The sequence below is a fragment of the Staurois parvus genome, unplaced genomic scaffold (assembly GCF_062004578.1).
Source record: "Staurois parvus isolate SC_StPar_1 unplaced genomic scaffold, SC_StPar_1.0 ptg001149l, whole genome shotgun sequence".
NCBI classification, from domain to species: domain Eukaryota; kingdom Metazoa; phylum Chordata; class Amphibia; order Anura; family Ranidae; genus Staurois; species Staurois parvus.
This window is the reverse complement of record NW_028318945.1, coordinates 240957-262723: the sequence shown is the minus strand read 5'-3', so window position 1 is coordinate 262723 and position 21767 is coordinate 240957. Positions and strand designations below refer to the sequence as shown.

At 47.0% G+C, this 21767-nt stretch overlaps 1 protein-coding gene across 1 annotated transcript in view; it reads right to left on the bottom strand.

Annotated features, from left to right (window-relative positions):
- LOC149439195 (cathepsin D-like) overlaps window positions 1–19575 on the bottom strand; it is a 48155-nt gene extending 28580 nt beyond the window's left edge. The window contains exons 1-2 of the mRNA XM_089659334.1: window positions 19289–19575; window positions 6438–6582 (exon numbers count right to left, since the gene is read on the bottom strand). Coding sequence (XP_089515460.1) covers window positions 6438–6582; window positions 19289–19350 — 207 coding nt within the window. The 5' untranslated portion in view covers window positions 19351–19575. The remainder of the gene's footprint in view (window positions 1–6437; window positions 6583–19288) is intronic.
- Between the last annotated feature and the right edge of the window lie 2192 nt (window positions 19576–21767).

Genomic DNA, 21767 nt, shown 5'->3' with positions numbered 1-21767 from the left:
AGTGAATGCGGGGTCCGGGGAGAGCAGATATAGTGAATGCAGGGTCCTGGGAGATGGGATATAGTGATTGCAGGGTCCGGGGAGAGCAGATATAGTGAATGCAGGGTCTGGGGTGACCAGATATAGTGAATGCAGGGTCCGGGGAGAGCAGATATAGTGAATGCAGGGTCCTGGGAGACGGGATATAGTGATTGCAGGGTCCGGGGAGAGCAGATATAGTGAATGCAGGGTCCGGGGAGACCAGATATAGCTAATGCAGGGTCTGGGGAGAGCGGATATAGTGAATGCAGGGTCCGGGGAGACCGGATATAGTGAATGCGGGGTCCGGGGAGACCGGATATAGTGAATTCAGGGTCCAGGGACACCAGATATAGTGAATGCAGGGTCCGGGGAGACCAGATATAGTGAATGCAGGGTCCGGGGAGGGCAGATATAGTGAATGCAGGGTCCGGGGAGGGCAGATATAGTGAATGCAGGGTCCGGGGAGACCGGATATAGTGAATGCAGGGTCCAGGGAGACCGGATATAGTGAATGCAGGGTCCAGGGAGACCAGATATAGTGAATGCAGGGTCCGGGGAGACCAGATATAGTGAATGCAGGGTCCTGGGAGACCAGATATAGTGAATGCAGGGTCCGGGGAGACCAGATATAGTGAATGGAGGGATCCTGGGAGACCAGATATAGTGAATGGAGGGATCCGGGGAGACCTGATATAGTGAATGGAGGGATCCGGGGAGAGCAGATATAGTGAATATAGGGTGCAAATGGAGAAACAGAAAAAGGGCGCACCGACCTAGCTGCATTATCTTTTAAAACATTTATTGAAGAAACAAAGTAAGTATCATACTCACAATAGACATAAAAACACAGGCATGTCAAACTGAACAAGATGTATGATCCAAACAACATCTGAGTCCATACAATGGAAGTTAGCCAACCTCAGGTTGGCTCTGAGGAAGAGGTTGTTGTCCTTGAAACGCGTTAGCCAGTTGGGCATCCAGGGTTCCATCATATGGACTCAGTTTTTTGTAAAAAAACAAATTATATAAATTTTGTTTGGGTACAGCGTTGCATGACCGCTCAATTACTAGGTAAAGTAGTGCAATGCTGATTAGCAAAAAATTGCTTTGGTCGTAAAGGGGGTAACATTTTCTTGGAGCTGAAGCGGTTAAAGTGATCAGTGATAATACTGTACACTGTACTAATGGCACTGGTTTGAAAGGGGTTAACATCTAGGGGCAATCAATGGGTTAACTGTGTGCCTAACAATGTGTAATCTGTGCTGCTTTTACTAAGAGATCTGGCTGTTTTTTCCTCCCACCTTTTCAGGGAGAAGAAACAGCCAGATCACTGTTCCGTGTACAGAGTCCTTTGTAAACACCGAAAACTGTGCTGTGATTGGCCACAATCAATCGGCAGGTTTCAGCCAAAATCAGAGCCCCCTACCCGAAATGCAAAATTACGCATATATACGTGATTTTGAGCAGCGGTGCCGCCCTGCCACAGTATCTACTGTGGCTGGTCGGCAAGTGGTTAAAAAATAAAATAACCTTGTCTCTAAATATCACCCAAACCGTACTCTCCGCTCTTCGCAAGACCTCCTACTCTCTAGCTCCCTTGTCTCATCCTCCCATGCTCATCTCTAGGATTTCTCAAGGGCTTCACCCATCCTCTGGAACTCCCTACCCCATGCTATCAGGCTATCGCCTACTCTGCTCACCTTTAGGCGCACTCTGAAAACCTATCTCTTCAGGGAAGCCTACCCCGCCCCCAGCTAATACTGGAATCCACTACTCCTCCTACCACTCAATCCCCCACAGCTAATTACCTCTTGTACCACTATCCCCTCCCTCCTAGATTGTAAGCTCCAAGGATCAGGCCCTCTAATCCCTCTTGTATTGAACTGTATTGTTGCTGTACTGTCTCCCTTCATAATGTACAGCGCTGAGCAAACTGTTGGCGCTATATAAGTCCTGTATTATAATAATAACAAACATGTTATACTTACCTGCTGTGTAATGGTTTTGCATAGAGCAGTCCCGATCCTCCTCTTCTCGGGTCCCCTGCCAGCGCTCCTGGCCCCTCCCCCCACTGAATGCTTCCATAGTTAGCCACTTGCTTTGGGGGCACTCGTACAGGCGCTCTCCAGAGCCAGCTTTATGTGTCCATTGACACACAGAGCGCAGCTTGGCCCCGGCCACCGCTGCCTCTTCACTGGCTGTGATGGCCAATGGCTCCTACTGCTGCCTCTGAGCCAATGAGACGGGAGAGAGCAGGGAGAGCATCTGCTCTCGTGTACATTGCTGGATTGAGATCAGGCTCAGGTAAGTAAAAAGGAGGGGGGGGGGGGCATGCCAAACCAACACAGCTGAACCAACTCACATAAAGTATTGAACAGCCACATGCAGATCATTTTGACCAAAACGGTTATCTGCAGAGGCATACACTTCGACCTTGTAAAACGTGGAAAGCGTGTGAAGAGGAGGCCGGGTCGCAGCCTTTCAGATCTGAGTCACAAAGGCGCTGTTCTCATGGAGTGGGCTTTAATGGGATAGAAGCACTCTCCCACGCAACTCAAAGGCCTGAACAACAAATTGTCTAATCCACTTGGAAATAAAACCTGGAGAACAGGTATTCCGGCAGCCTACAAGAAGCCACGTCCTTTGCTGCCCTCACCAACCCTGGTGAAACCAGCCCTCTTGAACCTCTCCAAGCAGTCAATCACGGTGTAGTTTTATTTGGTATCTGCCCATCTGAGTCCTAAGCACAGAATTCCTAAAGATTAAACCCAAAAGCAGGGGTGGTCTGACCATTTGGAAACTCTGGCACTGCCCGAGGGCCGGGGGTCAGTAGGGGGCCCCATGAGATGCCCCTGGTACCTTTTTCATAGGATTTTTTGAGTTTGGGCAAGGACACAGGGGCCCCATGATCCCCTATTGCCCTGGGGCCCCATGAGTTGTCAGTGACACCTATTGCATGGGGTGACAACGGACCCGCTCAAGGAAAAGGTCAGTTTTAAAGCAAGCCGATGATTTCCGCAGGATGGATCAGATCTGCGGACTGAGCATTATGGATCGGAGTCCGATCCATTATGCTCCCCAATCCGCAGATCCGATCCATCGTGCAGGGATTGTCAGCTTGCTTTAAAACTGACCTTTTCGTGGAGCTTGTGGAGAAATCAGTTAACCCCGTATAGGTTGCAAGCCGATGATCCCCGCAGGATGGATCGGATCTGTGGATTGGGGAGCATAATGGATTGGACTCCGCTCCATTATGCTCAATCCGCAGATCCGATCAATCCTGCGGGGATCGTCAGAGGGGTAAAACCAAGTGTTACCGAACCAGGTGACACCAGCCCTAGGGACACCCCTGGGGAAGGGGGGGGGGGGAGATTACTGGAACCAGGGGAGGACTGACCATTTAGCCACTCAGGCACTGCCCAAGAGCCCAGGGTCAGTAAGGGGCCCCATGAGATGCCCCTGGTACCTTTCATAGGCTTTTTTGGGTGTGGTTTGAGTGTGGCCGAGGACACAGGGGCCCCATGATTTCCTATTGCCCGGGGGCCCCATGAGTTGTCAGTCCGCCTCTGACTGGAACCGATCCCCTGTATGGCTCTCTGCAGCAGCTGAAAGCTGGCTTCTACTCTCCCTCCCACTGGCTTTCAGCTGCTGCAGAGAGAGCCATACAGGGGATCAGTTCCAGTAAATTGTCCCTCGTTGCCACACACATCACCCACCCTGTGCACCATAAGTTTCCTCCTGCTGCCCTGGCTCCCCACCGCCGCAGTGCTGCTGGCTTCCCACCTTTCCTTCCCACCGGCATCTGCAAGCACACAATAGGATCCTTCTGGATGGAGAGTGGAGGAAAGATCCAGTAAAGACGTCACATTTACCAGCCCCTTCCTTTACTGAATGAACACCACAAATCAAGCACTAATCTGCATGCTTACTCCATAAGCATAAATTCTCTTTGCAAGCCAAAATTTTCCCCAAACAAAAATCCCCCCAAATACAAATTTCCCCCCTGATAAAATCGCCCCCAGCACAAATCTCTGCCCCTTTTATCCCCCAAGCACAAATCCCACCCACACCACTCCTTCTAGCACAATCCCCCCCAAAATCCCCCTCCCAGCACAAATCCCGTACTCCCCACTTTCAGAACAAATCCCCCCCGCCTAGCACTAATCCTCTCCCTCCCCCTCCTGCGACAACACTTCTAACAAAATTGACAAGCAGCTGGCAGGGAGAGATGCTGCTGCAGGGCTCGGGGACACCACTGGCTGTTAGATCGGGACTTTATAGAGTTTGCTTACATGTCCCCTACCCACATTCTCTGCTGGGAGGAGATGAGGGCAGGTAAGCAAACCTGCACAGTCCCGAGGTGACAGTCCTGATCTGGGAGAGCTGCAGTGGCAGGAGTGTGAAGCTGGAGGGGAGAGAGAGCACAGCCTGCACCTCCTCCCGGCTCTCTCCCCCTCTACAGGTTTTGTTTGTTGCATCCAGTGCTAAGCTGACAGAAGTAGTGATGCCACTGTCGCTACTCCTTTCAGCTTGTAGAGGCAAGAACATTCCTCACAGCCCCCTGTCCCATCTCACGTGATACCAGCGCCCTGGGCAGCCGCCCCTCCTGCCCACCCTCTTGTCCCTGCCCTGCTGACACGATAAGGTGCAGTGTTCTCCGTGAACAGCTATTTAATTTAGTAATAGTTTGCAAAGTAAAAAGTAAATACTTTGAAAGAATGTTTTTTTAATGATTCTTCAGTCTTACTCACATCACTGGCTGTTAGATCAGGACTTTATAGAGTTTGCTTACATGTCCCCTACCCACATTGTCTGCTGGGAGGAGATGAGGGCAGGTAAGCAAACCTGCACAGTCCTGATCTGACAGTCCTGATCAGGGGAAGACTGACAACTCATGGGGCCCCCGGGCAATAGGGGATCATGGAGCCCCTGTATCCTTGCCCAAACTAAAAAAAGCCTATGAAAAAGGTACCAGGAGCATCTCATGGGGCCCCCTACTGACCCCGGGCCCTCGCGCAGTGCCGAGTTTCCAAATGGTCAGTCCGCCCCAGGTCCTGATCTGGGAGAGCTGCAGTGGCAGGAGTGTGGAGCTGGAGGGAAGAGAGAGCACAGCCTGCACCTCCTCCCGGCTCTCTCCTCCTCTACAGGTTTTGTTTGTTGCATCCAGTGCTAAGCTGACAGAAGTAGTGATGCCACTGTCGCTATACTCCTTTCAGCTTGTAGAGGCAAGAACATTCCTCGCAGCCCCCTGCCCCATCTCACGTGATACTAGTGCCTCCTGCCCACCCCCTTGTCCCTGCCCTGCTGACACGATATGTTCTCTGTGAACCAGGGACGGACTCACAACTCATGGGGCCCCTGGCAATAGCAATCCATGGGGCCCCTGTGTCCTTGCCCAAACTCAAAAAAAGCCTATGAAAAAGGTACCAGGGGCATCTCATGGGGCCCCTCACTTACCCCGGGCCCTCGCGCACAGCCCGAGTTTCCAAATGGTCAGTCCGCCCCTGGTCCTGATCTGGGAGAGCTGCAGTGGCAGGAGTGTGGAGCTGGAGGGAAGAGAGAGCACAGCCTGCGCCTCCTCCCGGCTCTCTCCTCCTCTACAGGTTTTGTTTGTTGCATCCAGTGCTAAGCTGACAGAAGTAGTGATGCCACTGTCGCTACTCCTTACAGCTTGTAGAGGCAGGAACATTCCTCACAGCCCCCTGCCCCATCTCACGTGATACTAGTGCCTCCTGCCCACCCTCTTGTCCCTGCCCTGCTGACACGATATGTTCTCTGTAATCCAGGGGCGGACTCACAACTCATGGGGCCCCCAGGCAATAGATATCCATGGGGCCCCTGTGTCCTTGCCCAAACTCAAAAAAGCCTATGAAAAAGGTACCAGGGGCATCTCATGGGGCCCCTCACTTACCCCGGACCCTCGCGCAGTGCCCGAGTTTCCAAATGGTCAGTCCGCCCCTGGTCCTGATCTGGGAGAGCTGCAGTGGCAGGAGTGTGGAGCTGGAGGGAAGAGAGAGCACAGCCTGCACCTCCTCTCGCCTCTCTCCTCCTCTACAGGTTTTGTTTGTTGCATCCTGCACTAAGCTGAGCCCCTGTGTCCTTGCCCAAACTCAAAAAAGCCTATGAAAAAGGTACCAGGGGCATCTCATGGGGCCCCTCACTTACCCCGGGCCCTCGGGCAGTGCCCAAGTTTCCAAACCACACTCAAACCACACCCAAAAAAGCCTATGAAAGGTACCAAGGGCATCTCATGCGGCCCCCTACTGACCCCGGGCCCTCGGGCAGTGCCCAAGTGGCTAAATGGTCAGTCCGCCCCTGCTGTGAACAGCTATTTAATTTAGTAATAGTTTGCAAAGTAAAAAGTAAATACTTTAAAGGAATGTTCTTTTTTTTAATGACTCTTCAGTCTTACTCACATCCAGGTAGTTGATGAGCTTTTCAGGGACCTGTTCCAGCATTTGGTTCGGGACTTCATTTTCCATCGATCTGCTTCGAAGTTCTTCTATGGTCATGTGTTCACTCAGCGTATGTCTGATTGACTGGAACTTCTTCAGGGGGATCCTGAAACGAAGAGTAGTTTAGAGTGGTATAGTTAATTCATGAGCTTGCATTTTAAAGTCAACGAATTGCATGAAGACAATTACTGGCAGAGCGTATTATTCCTGAGTGCATGATTCAGGACTATTTCTGAAACGAAGGAAGGGAAGAGAGAATTTCACTTTAGGTAGCTTCTCCTTTGGGGTTCTTGTAGATCTTTTTGGTCCCCCAGCTTTTCCTAGCAACCCCTTTGTAGGAAGACCGTCTTGGGGGGGACCCCCCGGAACAGTTTGTCAGTGGACCTTCCAAAGGATTTGTATTCCTGCCAGGTTGTTGTCATGCAGGATCACCGCCTAATATATCAGAATACGTTGTATTGAAATGTCTCATTTGATTCTGTGAATTCAGCAACTGTGAGATGTAGGCACTCAACAACCATCACAATAGATCAAATGAGTAGAAATGCAATGTGATCGGTAATAGCAGCGACTTTTTTTGCAAAGCTATTGAGAGTCTGCTGACTGGAGCCTAAAGAATATCCCTTGATTGTGGTCACTGGTATTTTTAATTGTGGAAGGGCCCCTGTTATTTAAGGGCCACCCCTGTTATGCAGAATACATTAGTAATGCCCAATAGTTTGGTAGAGGCAGGGTCGGGACAAGGGGTAGGCAGGAGAGGCAGCTGCCCTGGGCACAGTGGGGATTTGTGCTCGAAGGGGTGATTTGGAGGGGAGATTTGTACTAGGAGGGTGGATTTGTGTTAGGAAAGGGAATGGGGGGGGTGCCAGGAGAGGGGATTTGGGGGGGATTTGTGCTAGAAGGGGAAATTTGGAGGTGGATTTGTGCTAGGAGAGGGGGGGGGGGTTGTACTGGGACCAGGGGATTGAGAAGGGGATTGAGGATGTATGCTCAGAGGGGAAATTTGAGGGGTAGAGGATTTGTGGTAGAAGGGTGGAATTTGGGAAAGGAGAGGATTTGAGCTGGGGGGGGGGGTTGTACTGATTTGTGTTAGGAAGTGGAACTTTGGGGGAGGGGGGATTTGTGCTAGGAGAGGGGTTTTGGGGGGATTTGTGCTAGGAGAGGGGATTTAGGGGGGTTGCATGGGGACCAAGGGTTTGAGAAGGGGATTGAGGATATATACTTAGAGGGGACATTTGAGGGGTAGAGATTTTGTGCTAGGAGGGGGGAATTTGGGGAGGGAGAGGATTTGAGCTTGGAGGGGGTGGGGGGGATTTGTGCTGGAAGAGGAGAATTTTTGCTTGGGGAGAATTTGGGCTTGGAAAGGAAATTTCGCTTAGGGGGTGAGTGTAAAGATTAGAGCTCAAATGTTTATTTTTTTGGGAGGGGGGGGAGTGTGGGATGTTTGCTGACACATAATGCTCATACATTTGGGGGGGGGGCAGCATTTGGCATCTTCGCCCTGGGCACTGGTTGCTTTTGTGCTTTTTTAGATGCATCTCCACATTCACCGCGGTTCGGTGCCCACTGTGTCTTCACAGTGGAACACCAATCGCTGTACGGGACCTCTGTGTGAGGTCCCGATTCATGTGATCCCTGATTGGCCAATCAATGATCACATGAATAGTAAGCAAGATATCACTTCCTGACATCATTGCTTGCTACGTGTGAAATCTGTGAATGATCGGTACAGGGCTATTCACAACAGCTTTGTACCATGTGCAAGCTGTGACCAATCACAGCTCTCACAGTATTTCTCATTGGCTACAGGAATGCAGCCAGAGAGAAGGAGAAATGATTGCTTACAGCCTTTTTGGCTGTAAAAGCAATCAGTGTAAAGAAAGAGAAAAAAAAATCTTAATCACCCCCCACAACTAGTACAGTGTCACTAGGGTACTATGGTACTATGCCACTGTACTGCTAGGGTGACAGTATGTTAAAAAAAACAAATAATAATATAAAAAAATTAAATAAAAATGGAAAAAAAAAAAAAATTATAATTTTTGGTTATAAACTAATATGGTTGTTTTTTTTACTAAACATAAATGTATAAATTTTGGCCAAGATTTATGAAGAAAGATTATTTATTTGCAAAATTTTATAAGAAAAACACTTTTTTTTCAAAATGTTTGGACTTTTTCATTTATATAGGAAAAAATAAAAATCCCAGTGGGGAATAAATACCACCAAAATAAAGTTGTATCTGTCTCAAAAAAATGATAAAAAGTTAATATGGGTACAGTGTTGCATGACCGCGCAATTGTCATTCAAAGTGTGATAGCGCTGAAAGCTGAAAATTAGCCTGGAGAGGAAGGGGGTGAAAGTGTCCGGACAGGAAGGGGGTGAAAGTGTCCGGACAGGAAGGGGGTGAAAGTGTCCGGACTGGAAGGGGGGTGAAAGTGTATGGACTGGAAGGGGGTGAAAGTGTCCGGAGTGGAAGGGGGTGAAGGTGTCCGGAGTGGAAGGGGGGAAAGTGTCCGGACTGGAAGGGGGTGAAAGTGTCCGGAGTGGAAGGGGGGAAAGTGTCCGGACTGGAAGGGGGTGAAAGTGTCCGGAGTGGAAGGGGGGAAAGTGTCCGGACTGGAAGGGGGTGAAAGTGTCCGGACTGGAAGGGGGTGAAAGTGTCCGGACAGGAAGGGGGTGAAAGTGTCCGGACTGGAAGGGGGTGAAAGTGTCCAGACTGGAAGGGGGTGAAAGTGTCCTGACTGGAAGGGGGTGAAAGTGTCCAGACTGGAAGGGGGTGAAAGTGTCCTGACTGGAAGTGGTTTTAGTGCATCAACCTCATAGTCTTTCATCTAGCCAGCAGTGGGAGCTTTAGGCTGCTTTTCTTGCCTGTTGTACACAGAGCTCAATAACTGAAGCTGAAATTTACACTCAGGAATTTTTAAAATTTTGGACAGCTCACCCGGAGATGTGGTTCTAACAACAAGTTAAAGTGGAACTTCAACTTCGCCAAGTATATTATATTTACTTGTTTAAAACTTTTTTTTACATTTCTTCAGTTACTTCCAGGTTTCCAGGCCTTTGCAAATGCCTGTCATCCACTTCAGCAGGGGAGTAAGGATTTTCTCAGCTAAGCACACCCTCCTGACTGCATGCCCGAGCTAAGGGCAGATGGATTCTAGCAAGTAAATGCTACATGAATCATCTGCCCTTACTCAAGATGGCCGAGCAATGCTAGGAGGTGTTTTTCAAAGTGATTTTTCAGCAAATAAAGCATGGAGAAATGGATGGAGGGAGGGGTTTGCTTTGAATATAGAAAAGGAATGAAATGGAATTTTTGGTTTGTGGTGCTCAGATGCAGTGTAGTTCTGCTTTAAAATGTAATGCTCCATTAAATGTCCCTAACTTGTAATGTATCTGATATAATAAAGCACATCCTAACACTTAAAGTGTTACTAAACCCCCAACAGTACAATCAGTCTGTAGATGCAGTAAATCATGCTTGTTATACTCACTGTGGAACCTAAGGGGTTAAGACCTAATGTATAAAAAAATGATGTTTGATCCTGTCTTCTCTGATCCTCCCCTTCTTTTACTGCCCCAATCCATCTGCTGATAGAGCAGAGTCTTGGGGGCAAGCCACACATGCTCAGTTTGGTGTGTATTGCTACAGAGTTTTTTTTTTCTTAAGAGAGTGTATGTGAGCATCACAGGGCCAATCAGCACTGTCCAGACAGAGGGTCAGGGGTTCTGCATCATCCTAGAGCAGAATGAAAACTCCTCCTACAAGCTTTAACCAGTGCTCAGCTAGACACTGATAATTATGAAAGTGTTACTAAACCCACTCAGCAAAATCAGTCTGTATATGCAATAGGGGATCATGGGGCCCCGGTGTCCTTGCACAAACTCAAAAAAGCCTATGAAAAAGGTACCAGGGGCATCTCATGGGGCCCCCTACTGGCAGTGCCCGAGTTTCCAAATGGTCAGTTCGCCCCTGGTACCAATGCAAAAAAAAAAGTATTTTGGCTTAAAGTGTTACTAAACCCACAACAGTACAATCAGTCTGTAGATGCAGTAAAGCATGCTTGTTATACTCACTGTGGAACCTAAGGGGTTAATCCTCTGCATTGTGTAAAAAGTCTGTTTGATCCTGTCTTCTCTGATCCTCACCTTCTTCCACAGTCCCCAATCCATCTGCTGATAGAACAGAACAGGGGCGGACTGACCATTCGAGCACTCGGGCACTGCCTGAGGGCCCGGGGTCAGTAGGGGGCCCCATGAAATGCCCCTAGTACCTTTTTTGGGTGTGCTTTGAGTGTGGGCAAGGACACAGCGGCCACATGATCCCCTATTGCCTGGGGGCCCCATGAGTTGTCAGTCCGCCCCTGGAACAGAGTCTTGGGGGCAAGATTTACTGTTGTATATTACACTCAGAGCTGTGGATAAGGGGGTACCACCAGTCCTCCTGTACGGGGCCCAGGCCAGCTGGGTGACTCAGATGTGGACAGGGAACGTGATCGGCATGGTGGGGGGGGGGCAATTACTGGAACCGATCCCCTGTGTGGCTCTCTCTGCAGCAACTGAAAGCTTGCTTCTACTCCTCTCCCTCCCACTGGGTTTCAGCTGCTGCAGAGAGAGCCATACAGGGGATCGGTTCCAGTAATTGCCCCCCTGGTGCACCTATCACCCTCCCTGTGCACCATACATTTTCCCCTGCTACCCAGCCCCCCCTGTGTGCCCCCAATCCCCGCAGTACTGCAGCTTCCCTCCTCTCCTTCGCACCAGCAGCTGCCAGCACACAATAGGATCCTTCAGGATGGAGATAGAGGGTCCCCCTAATGTGTCACTTTTACCAGCCCCTTCCTTTTCTGAACGAACACAATGAGTGATCAGTACTCATAATCAAAGCATATTTTTTGCGCTATAGAAAAAAAAAGACTGACAATTTTGAGAAAAAAAACAATATTGATGACTTTTTGCTATTGAACATGTCCAGTAAAAAAAAATTCAAAATCAAATTTCGTCATAAATTTACGCAAAAATGTGTTCTGCTCCATGTCTTTTTTAAGCTTTTTTTTTAATTTATGTAAAGCCTTTATCCCAAAATGAAAAAACTATTATTATTATTATTACCAGCCCCTTCTTTTTCTGAATGAACACAATGAGTGATCAGTACTCAAAATTCGAAGCATAGTCTTTTGCCATATATTTGCAAGAAGGCTTCTCTTTATACAAAGTGCTTATTTGAAAATGATTGCATTATAAATAATAAAAAATGCATAACTAATGTATCTGATAAATGGAAAGGAACCGAGTGTCCTCATTGTACTCTTTAAAAGCAATTTGTCACACACATCCCGAACAACGGACAAAATAAAAGACACCTTCCCTCAATTCGCTGAGTCGGATGTCTGGACCCGGACACAACGGGGGAGATTAACGCAGGCCTAGGGGCGGACTGACTATTCGGGAACTCGGGCACTGCCCAAGGGCCCGGAGTCAGTAGGGGGCCCCATGAGACGCCCCTGGTACCTTTCATAGGCTTTTTTGGGTGTGGTTTTAGCATGGGCAAGGACACAAGGGCCCCATGATCCCCTATTGCCTGGGGGCCCCATGAGTTGTCAGTCCGCCCCTGCGCAGGCGCATACACGGGTCACATTCCGAACAAATTTTCTTTCGAAAAACAGAAATTTAGTGCATTTTGTAATCCGACGGCGCCACCATTGATTTCGAAATTCAACCAACCAAATCTTTAATTTCTCCTCCTGTTGCTACAGAAAAGAATTTTCGTGGCCAAGAATTTTTCTTTCCAGGTCACAGGTCATGCTTGTTTCTTTTTCGTTTATATTTCTCGCACAATTCTCCCATCATTGATTCGAAATTCGTTTGTTTTTAACCACTTGTCCTCCAGAGGATTTACCCCCCCTACCCCGATCAGGCCATTTTTTGCATTACTTCAAGTGACAATTGCGCAGTCATGCAATGCTGCACCCAAATGAAATTTTCGTCTTTTTTTTCCCACGAATAGCGCTTTCTTTTGGTGGTATTTGATCACCTGTGTGTTTTTTATTTTTTGCGCTATAGAAAAAAAAAGACTGACAATTTTGAGAAAAAAAACAATATTGATGACTTTTTGCTATTAAACATGTCCAGTAAAAAAAAAATTCAAAATCAAATTTCGTCATAAATTTACGCAAAAATGTGTTCTGCTCCATGTCTTTTTTAAGCTTTTTTTTATTTATGTAAAGCCTTTATCCCAAAATGAAAAAACTATTATTATTATTATTATTATTATTATTACCAGCCCCTTCCTTTTCTGAACGAACACAATGAGTGATCAGTAATCATAATCGAAGCATAGTAAACTGTGTTTTCATTGATTGGTACCAATTACTCACTGTTTTCATTCATAAATGAAGCATAGTAAACTGTGTATTATTTTTTTTTTTAGGGGGGCCCTGTCAGGTTGACTGTATGGGGCCCCGTGGTTTCTAACAGCATCCCTGGTTGCAATGAATATATAAAAATGACAGAATTTTTTTTTGCGCTATAGAAAAAAAAAGACTGACAATTTTGAGAAAAAAAACAATATTGTTGACTTTTTGCTATTAAACATGTCCAGTAAAAAAAAATTCTAAATCAAATTTCGGCATAAATTTACGCAAAAATGTGTTCTGCTCCGTCTTTTTTAAACTTTTTTTTATATATGTAAAGCCTTTATCCCAAAATGAAAAAACTATTATTATTATTACCAGCCCCTTCCTTTTCTGAATGAAAAAAAATTTTTGTCATAAATTTACGCAAAAATGTGTTCTGCTCCATGTCTTTTTTAAACTTTTTTTTATTTATGTAATGCCTTTATCCCAAAATTAAAAAACTATTATTATTATTATTACACTGTAATACAGGATTTTTTATAGGGCCGACAGTGAATTACAACATATGTAATTACAGTCTTAGCTGAAGTTTGGCCTCAATTTGTTAGTGCATTTAAATCTGCTAGTACATCCAGCACTCCCCTACCCCCAGACTGACAATGCTGCTGTCCAAAACAAGCAACAAACGTGTGTTAAAATATGTGCCGCCATTTTTTGCATTACGGAGCTGCGTTATTTTAACTGACAATTTCGCGGTCATGCAACGCTGCACCCAAATTCAATTTATGTCCTTTTTTTCACACAAATTTAGCTTTCTTTCGATGGTATTTGATCACCTGCGCGGTTTTTTATTTTTTGCGCTATAAAAAAAAAAAAAGACCTAGAATTTTGAGAAAAAAAAACAATATTTTTGATTTTTTGCTATTAAACATGTCCAGTTAAAAAAAAATTCAAAATCAAATTTCGTCATAAATTTACGCAAAAATGTATTCTGCTCCGTGTCTTTGCTAATAAAATCCCAATACGTGTAATTTATTTGGTTTACTTGAAAGTTAGTGTTTACAAATGGCGGTATATATACTGGGATTTTTTATTTAATTTTTACTAGTAATTGCGGTGATCAGCAACTTATAGCGCAACTGTGGCGGACATTCTGACACGGGGGGAGGGACTGACTTGGTGTCACTGATATCCCCAGTGACACCAATACAGTGATCAGTACTAATAAAAAGCCACTGACACTGTACTAATGGCACTGGGCAGGAAGGGGTTAACGTGAGGAGCGATCAAAGGGTTAACTGTGTGCTGGGAGTGTTTTACTATGGGGCGGTGTCTGTGTGCTTCACCGTAATCACACTGCTGTGCGCAGCCATCCAGAGCAGTGTGCCGAGCTGACAGGGATCGTCAGAAAGCACAGGGCGCCCGGCGAGTAATTACCGACCGGGACCCATTGATTGACAGCTAAGGGAACAAAGGGCGATGCGTGTAGGGTGCGCGTGCCTCTCGCACGCGCTCCCTATCCGGAAATGCAAAATCACGTGTATATATACGTGATTTTGCGCACCGCTGCCGCCCTGTAGCAGTATTTCTGCTATAGGGCAGCACGGAAGTGGTTAAAAAAAACTCCCAACATGCCCGATCACTCAAATTTGATGGTCACACGAAAATTGGCCATTTCTGTGACCCAGTAATGGTGAAAAATTTGAACGAAAATTCTTAGAAAAAATTTTCTAAAAATATTTTCAGAATTCGACCCGTGTATGGCCGGCTTTACTAAAATGGGAGCACTCAAGTAAATATAATATACTTTGTGAAGTTGAAGTTCCACTTGTTGTTAGAACCACATCTCTGGGTGAGCGGTCCAAAATTAAAAAATTCTTGAGTGTAAATTTCAGCTTCAGTTATTGAGCTCCGTAAACAACAGGCAAGAAAAGTAGCCTAAAGCTCCCACTGCTGGCTAGATGAAAGACTATGAGGTTGATGAACTAAAACTGGAGAGTGCAGAATCTGGTGCAGCCGTGCATGGCAGCCAATCAGCTTCTAACTTCAGCTTGTTTTATTAAAGCCGGCCATACATGGGTCGAATTCCGAAAGACTTGTTCTTATCTTATCTGGGCAGCACAGTGGCTAAATGGTTAGCACTTCCACCTGACAGTACTAGGGTCCTTGGTTCTAATCCCAACTATGGCACCAGCTGCCTGGAGTATGCATGTTCTCCCTGTGCCTGTGTGGGTTTCCTCCGGGTACTCCGATTTCCTCCCACACTCCAAAGACATGCTGGTAGGTGAATTGGCTCCTGTCTAAATTGGCCCTAGTATGTGTATGTATGAATGTGAGTTAGGGACCTTAGATTGTACACCCCTTGAGGGTTAGGGACTGATGTGAATGTACAATATATATGTAAAGCGCTGTGTAAATTGATGGTGCTATATAAGTACCTGAAATAAATAAATCTGCATGTTTTCACCCGTTGCGTTCTTCGGAAAGGGTCAGGGACTTTTTTTAACGCAAAAAGTTGCATTTTTGTTTCTACAGACTTCAATGGACACGCTGCAGAAAATGCGTTTTAAATCTGCCTAGCAACAAGAAAAAAAAAATGAAAGAAAAAACACAGCAAAACCACGTCAAAAGCGCAGGTGCAAAAGTGCGAAATGCAACGCAAGACGCAATGCAGAAACAGCTCAAACGCAACCTGCATAGGTGTGAACCAGGGGCGGACTGACAACTCACGGGGCCCCCGGGCAATAGGGGATCATGGGGCCCCTGTGTCCTTCCCAAACTCAAAAAAGCCTATGAAAAAGGTACCAGGGGCATCTCATGGGGCCCCCTACTGACCCCGGGCCCTCGGGCGGTGCCCGAGTTTCCAAATGGTTAGTCTGCCCCTGGTGTGAACCTAGTCTAAACGCTAATGTAAAAATGCTGAAAAACCTGAGTTTTTAATGCGACTTTGCACAGCTAACGCTACTGGCATGGTTAAAACGCCCCGTGTGCTTGGAGCCTTAACCCCCCAGTCACACCGATCCCGACTTTGAAATCGTGCAACTTACATTGAAGCCGCATGATTTCAAAGTTGGGGGACATGCTGATTTGAGGTGCGATTTGCATAGACATCTGACACAGATGTCTATGCAAATTGCACCAAAAGTAGTGCATGCGCTACTTTGGAAATTGGTGCGGCTCCGACCAGGGTAGAACCGTGCCGATATGACCGCTGTAATTGCGGACAATAGGGTGCGACTTGGCATGTGATTTGAAAGTCGCAGGGCACGCAAATTGCATGCCAAGTTGCACCCGGGTGTTAGGAACAACTGAGCTGTTCAGAGGAAGGAAGCTGAGATAAGATCACATATGACACATGTAGGCGATAAAGCAGCTTCTCAGAAAGGAACATGTGACGTGTGATCTGCAGGGAGAGCGTGCTAAAATCATTTTCAGAATCAACTACAAAATATCTATCATAACCGCACTGACACCATCACTATGCACAACTTCCAGTTGGTACAGTGCCTACCAGGGGCGGACTGACCATTCAGAAACTCGGGCACTGCCCGAGGGCACTGGGTCAGTAGGGGGCCCCATGAGATGCCCCTGGTACCTTTTTCATAGGCTTTTTTGAGTTTGGGCAAAGACACAGGGGCCCCATGATCCCCTATTGCCCGGGGGCCCCATGAGTTGTCAGTCCACCCTGGTACAGGCAGAACGTGACGCTTTTGTAGAGGATCCTAAAGCCAGCAAAAAGTGGTGACACCTTGTCTGATATTCATAACCACTATAGGCAGGTAGGGCTGCTGTTAGAAACCACAGGGCACCAGGCACCAACCTAACAGCCCCCCCCCCCTTAATAAAAACACAGTTTACTATGCTTCAGTTATGAATGAACACCATAAGTGATCGGTACTGATCACTCATTGTGTTCAATCACTAAAGGAAGGGGCTGGTAAATGTGACGTCTTTACCGGACTTTTCCTGCACTCTCTATCCTGAAGGATCCTATTGTGTGCTTGCAGCTGCCGGCGGGAAGGAGAGGAGGGAAGCCGGCAGCACTGCGGGGGTGGGGGGCCTAGGCAGCAGGGCGAAATTTATGGTGCACAGGGAGGGTGATGGGTGCGGCAGGGGGACAATTACTGGAACCGATCCCCTGTATGGCTCTCTCTGCAGCAGCTGAAAGCCAGCAGGAGGATGAGGAGAAGAAGTCAGCTTTCAGCTGCTGCAGAGAGAGCCATACAGGGGATCGGTTCCAGTAATTTCCCACCCCCATGCACAGTGCTGATCACCTTCCCTGCCCACATCTGATTCAGCCAGCTGCTGGGGCCCCCCTGCTGGCCTGGGCCCCGTACAGGAGGACTGGTGGTACCCCCTTATCCACGGTCGTGTATGCAGGACTTTTTTCTCTCAGAGTACAGGTGCTGGAACCCACCCTTTCACAGTCACTCCTCATATCTGCCTTGTACCCACCTCCAAGCACCACTCCTTGGTTCCATCTTCTACCCACCTACCAGGACCACCCTTTTGGAGTATGCAGAACCAGGCAGCAATAACCCCCCGGCAGCAACAACAGATCTCATTGCAACCAGCATCAACAGACCCTCCAGCAGCCAGGAACAATAGACCCCCCTCCCCTCAACAGTAGATCTCTCCCAGTAACAACTGAACCCCGAGCAACAAAGGACCCACCCAGGGGCGAACTGACCATTTGGAAACTTGGGCACTGCCCGAGGGGCCGGGGTCAGTAAGGGGCCCCATGAGATGCCCCTGGTACCTTTTTTCATAGGCTTTTTTGAGTTTGGGCAAGGACACAGGGGCCCCATGATCCCCTATTGCCGGGGGTCCCATGAGTTGTCAGTCTGCCCCTGGACCCACCCCGAGCAAAAATAGATCCCCCCAGCAACCAGCATCAATAGATCCTTCTGCAGTCAGAAACAATAGACTCTCCTCCCATCAACAGTAGATCTCTCTTAGTAACAACTGAAAATCAAAGTGAAAAATGATGCAGCAGGCGAGTCCATTTTGCTGAAATTTCATTGCAGCAACTCAGAATGGTCCTCAGTAGTTTGTATGGCCCCCATGTGCTTGTATGCATGCCTGACAATGTCGGGGCATGCTCCTAATGAGATGACGGATGGTGTCATGGGGTATTACCTCCCAGATCTGGACCAGGGCATCACTGAGCTCCTGGACAGTCTGAGGTGCAACCTGGTGGCATTGGATGGACCGAAACATGATATCCCAGAGGTGTTCTATTGGATTTAGGTCAGGTGAACGTGGGGGCCATTCAATGGTATCAATTCCTTCATCCTCCAGGAACTGCCTGCATACTCTCGCCACATGAGGCCGGGCATTGTCATGCACCAGGTGGAACCCAGGACCCACTGCACCAGGAGGAACCCAGGACCCACAGCACCAGGAGGAACCCAGGACCCACTGCACCAGGAGGAACCCAGGACCCACTACACCAGCGTAGGGTCTGACAATGGGTCCAAGGATTTCATACCCATACCTAATGGCAGTCAGGGTGCCATTGTCTAGCCTGTAGAGGTCTGTGTGTCCCTCCATGGATATGCCTCTCCAGACCATCACTGACCCACCACCAAAACGGTCATGCTGAACCATGTTACAGGCAACAGAACATTCTCCACGGCTTCTCCAGACCCTTTCACGTCTGTCACATGTGCTCAGGGTGAACCTGCTCTCATCTGTGAAAAGCACAGGGTGCCAGTGGTGGACCTGCCAATTCTGGTGTTGAATGGCAAATGCCAATCCAGCTCTATGGTGTTGGGCAGTGAGCACAAGGCCCACTAGAGGACGTCGGGCCCTCAGGCCACCCTCATGAAGTCTGTTTCTTATTTTTTGGTCAGAGACATTCACACCAGTGGCCTGCTGGAGGTCATTTTGTAGGGCTCTGACAGGGCTCATCCTGTTCCTCCTTGCACAAAGGAGCAGATACCGGTCCTGCTGATGGGTTAAGGACCTTCTACGGCCCTGTCCAGCTCTCCTAGAGTAACTGCCTGTCTCCTGGAATCTCCTGTGCTGGGAGACACAGCAAACCTTCTGGCAATGGTACGTATTGATGTGCCATCCTGGAGGAGTTGGACTGCCTGTGCAACCTCTGTAGGGTCCAGGTATGGCCTCATGCTACCAGTAGTGACACTGACCCTAGCCAAATGCAAAACTAGTCAGAAAAGATGAGTAGGGAAAGAAATGTCAGTGGCCTCCACCTGTAAAACCATTCCTGTTTTGGGGGTCGTCTCATTGTTTCCCATCTAGTGCACCTGTTGTTAATTTCATTAACATCAAAGAAGCTGAAACTGATTAACAACCCCCTCTGCGACTTACCTGACCAGATCAATATCCCAGGAGTGTCATTGACTTGATGCTAGACTCTGATTACAAAGTCTTCCTTTCATTTGTTTGAGCCGTGTATATATTAGATATAGATGTGTATTCATCACTTACCGCATCACGGCTTTAACCCCCAATACCAGAAGCAGACACAGTGCGAAGGTCTGACCCTTCATTGTGCCGGGATTCCCTCTCGTTCGGATGCTGGGACGACGGGCCGGGGCAGGAGTTGACGTCTGTACACAGTTCCCTCTTCTGTGGGTTACACAGTCAACTTTTGCATTTTGTTAAGTGTTTGCTAAGTGGTTTTCGCAAGTCAGTGGGCAGGCAGCCTGTAAGGTTCCTTTGTGTCGTAGAATTGGCCTTGTCACTTGTCAGTCTGTGGTCCAAGCATGGAGGAGATAATTGGTGAGCGCACGACACATGACTAATCATGAGATTAAGCTGCTGACAGTCGGATATAATGAGCTGAAACGGAAAAGGGGGTCAGTTCTATTTAACCATTGCTAGAACAGAGGGGGACATGATACAAAAAGTTCTGCTTGTCGTGTTTTCCTTCTCTTTACAGCAACCTTTTATATATTAAATTTAGTTTAAAAAAAAAAGCACTGATAAGTTTTTTTTTTTAACTTTTGAAAAGTAAATATTTGATCAATAAGCCTTCGTTCACGTGAGTGCTGATGCTTAATGCAGGCCATAGACGGGTCGAAGATCGGCCGATTTTTCAGCCGAAAAAAAAAATCGGCCGATTTTCGCACCATTAGTGGGTTAATTGGTCGGCCGTTTTTCGGGGTTTTGGCACATTTTTGTAGCGGTAAAGTTGGAAAATTTGCGGTCAATTTTCCCGGCAATGATGGGCAAATTGGCCGATCGTTTTACCGATAAAAAATCTGCGCATGAGCCGTGACCTGCAAGAAGCAGAAAAAGAAGAGGAAGGAAAAGAAGAGGAATAAGAAAAAGAAGAAGAAGAAGAAAAAGAAGAAGAAGAAGAAAAAGAAGAAGAAAAGAAGGAAGAAGAAGAAGAAGAAAAAAAAGAAGAAGAAAAAGCAGAAGAAAAAGAAGAAGAAGAAGAAGAAGAAGAAGAAGAAAAAGAAGAAAAAGAATAAGAAAAAGAAGAAGAAAAAGAAGACGAAAAAGAAGAATAAGAAAAAGCAGAAGAAAAAGAAGAAAAAGAATAAGAATAAGAAAAAGAAGCAGAAAAAGAAAAAGAAGAAGAAAAAGAAGAAGAAGAAGAAAAAGAAGAAGAATTCCAGTCCGCTATTATATTTTATATGAAAAGTCTTGTGGTTGCAACAATGTATCCATTTGTATCCGAATAAAAACATCTGTATCCGAAATGGATACAAATGGATACATTGTTGCAACTGCAAGACTTTTTCATGTCAAATATAATCATGGAGCTCTCTGCAGGGACAGAAGTAATTATGGGGTTAAATGCCGGCCGTAGATGGGATGAAAATCGGCCGATTTTTTTTATCATTGGTGGTAACGTCGGCCGATCGGACGACCGATTTTTCTTTTTTTTTTTTTTTCTTTTAAACGGCCGGTTTTTGACCCATCTATAACTTGCATAATTGTGCATTTTTTGTACGTTTTTTTATGTTTTATTTGTAGGAGGACACTGGTTGTTAACCTCTTCACACCGGCCACACACAAATGTGTGGCCTCCCGGCATCTGAGCCTTGACGTCGTGCGGCCGCACATTTGCGTGCAATTAAGAAAAACATATGTGCTGAGAGACCGTGCCCTGCGCGCTCACAGCACACATGTCCGGTACTCATGGAAAGGTCACGATCACCTCTTTCGATTGGGACCTTTCCCGATCATGTGACCGCCGTGACAGCGAATCTCATGACCCTAAAACCTCACCCCACCTCCCGGTTTCTGAAACCCTTAAAAGGCCGGGAGGTGCCGGCACCAAGGGGTTAAAGAAGCAGTTTGTGTTACGGCGCTGCATTACTTTAACTGACAATTGTGCGGTCATGCAACGCTGCACCCAAATGAAATTTACGTCCTTTTTCCCACAAATTGAGCTTTCTTTCAGTGGTATTTGATTACCTGTGCATTTATTTTTTGTGCTATAAAAAAAAAGACTGACAATTTCGAGAAAAAAACCTATATTTTGGACTTTTTGCTATTAAACATGTCCAGTAAAAAAATTTAAAAATCTAATTTCGTCATAAATTTCGGCCAAAATGTATTCTGCTCCGTGTCTTTGCTGAAAAAAAAATCTCAATATGTGTAAATTAATTGGTTTACGTGAAAGTTATAGCATTTACAAATGGTGGGAAAGATATTGGAATTTTTTATATATACTAACAATGGCGGCGATCAGCGACTTATGGCGGCGATCAGCGACTTATGGCGGGACTGCGGCAGGCATTCTGACACTGGGGGGGAACTGACTTGGTGTCACTGACATCCCTAGAGACACCGATACAGTGATCAGTGCTAACAAAAAGCACTGGCACTATACTAATGGCACTGGGCAGGAAGGGGTTAATGTGAGGCACGATCAAAGGGTTAAATGTGTGTAGGGAGTGTTTTACTAGGGGGCGGGGGTGTGTGCTTCACTGTAAGCACACTAAAGGGG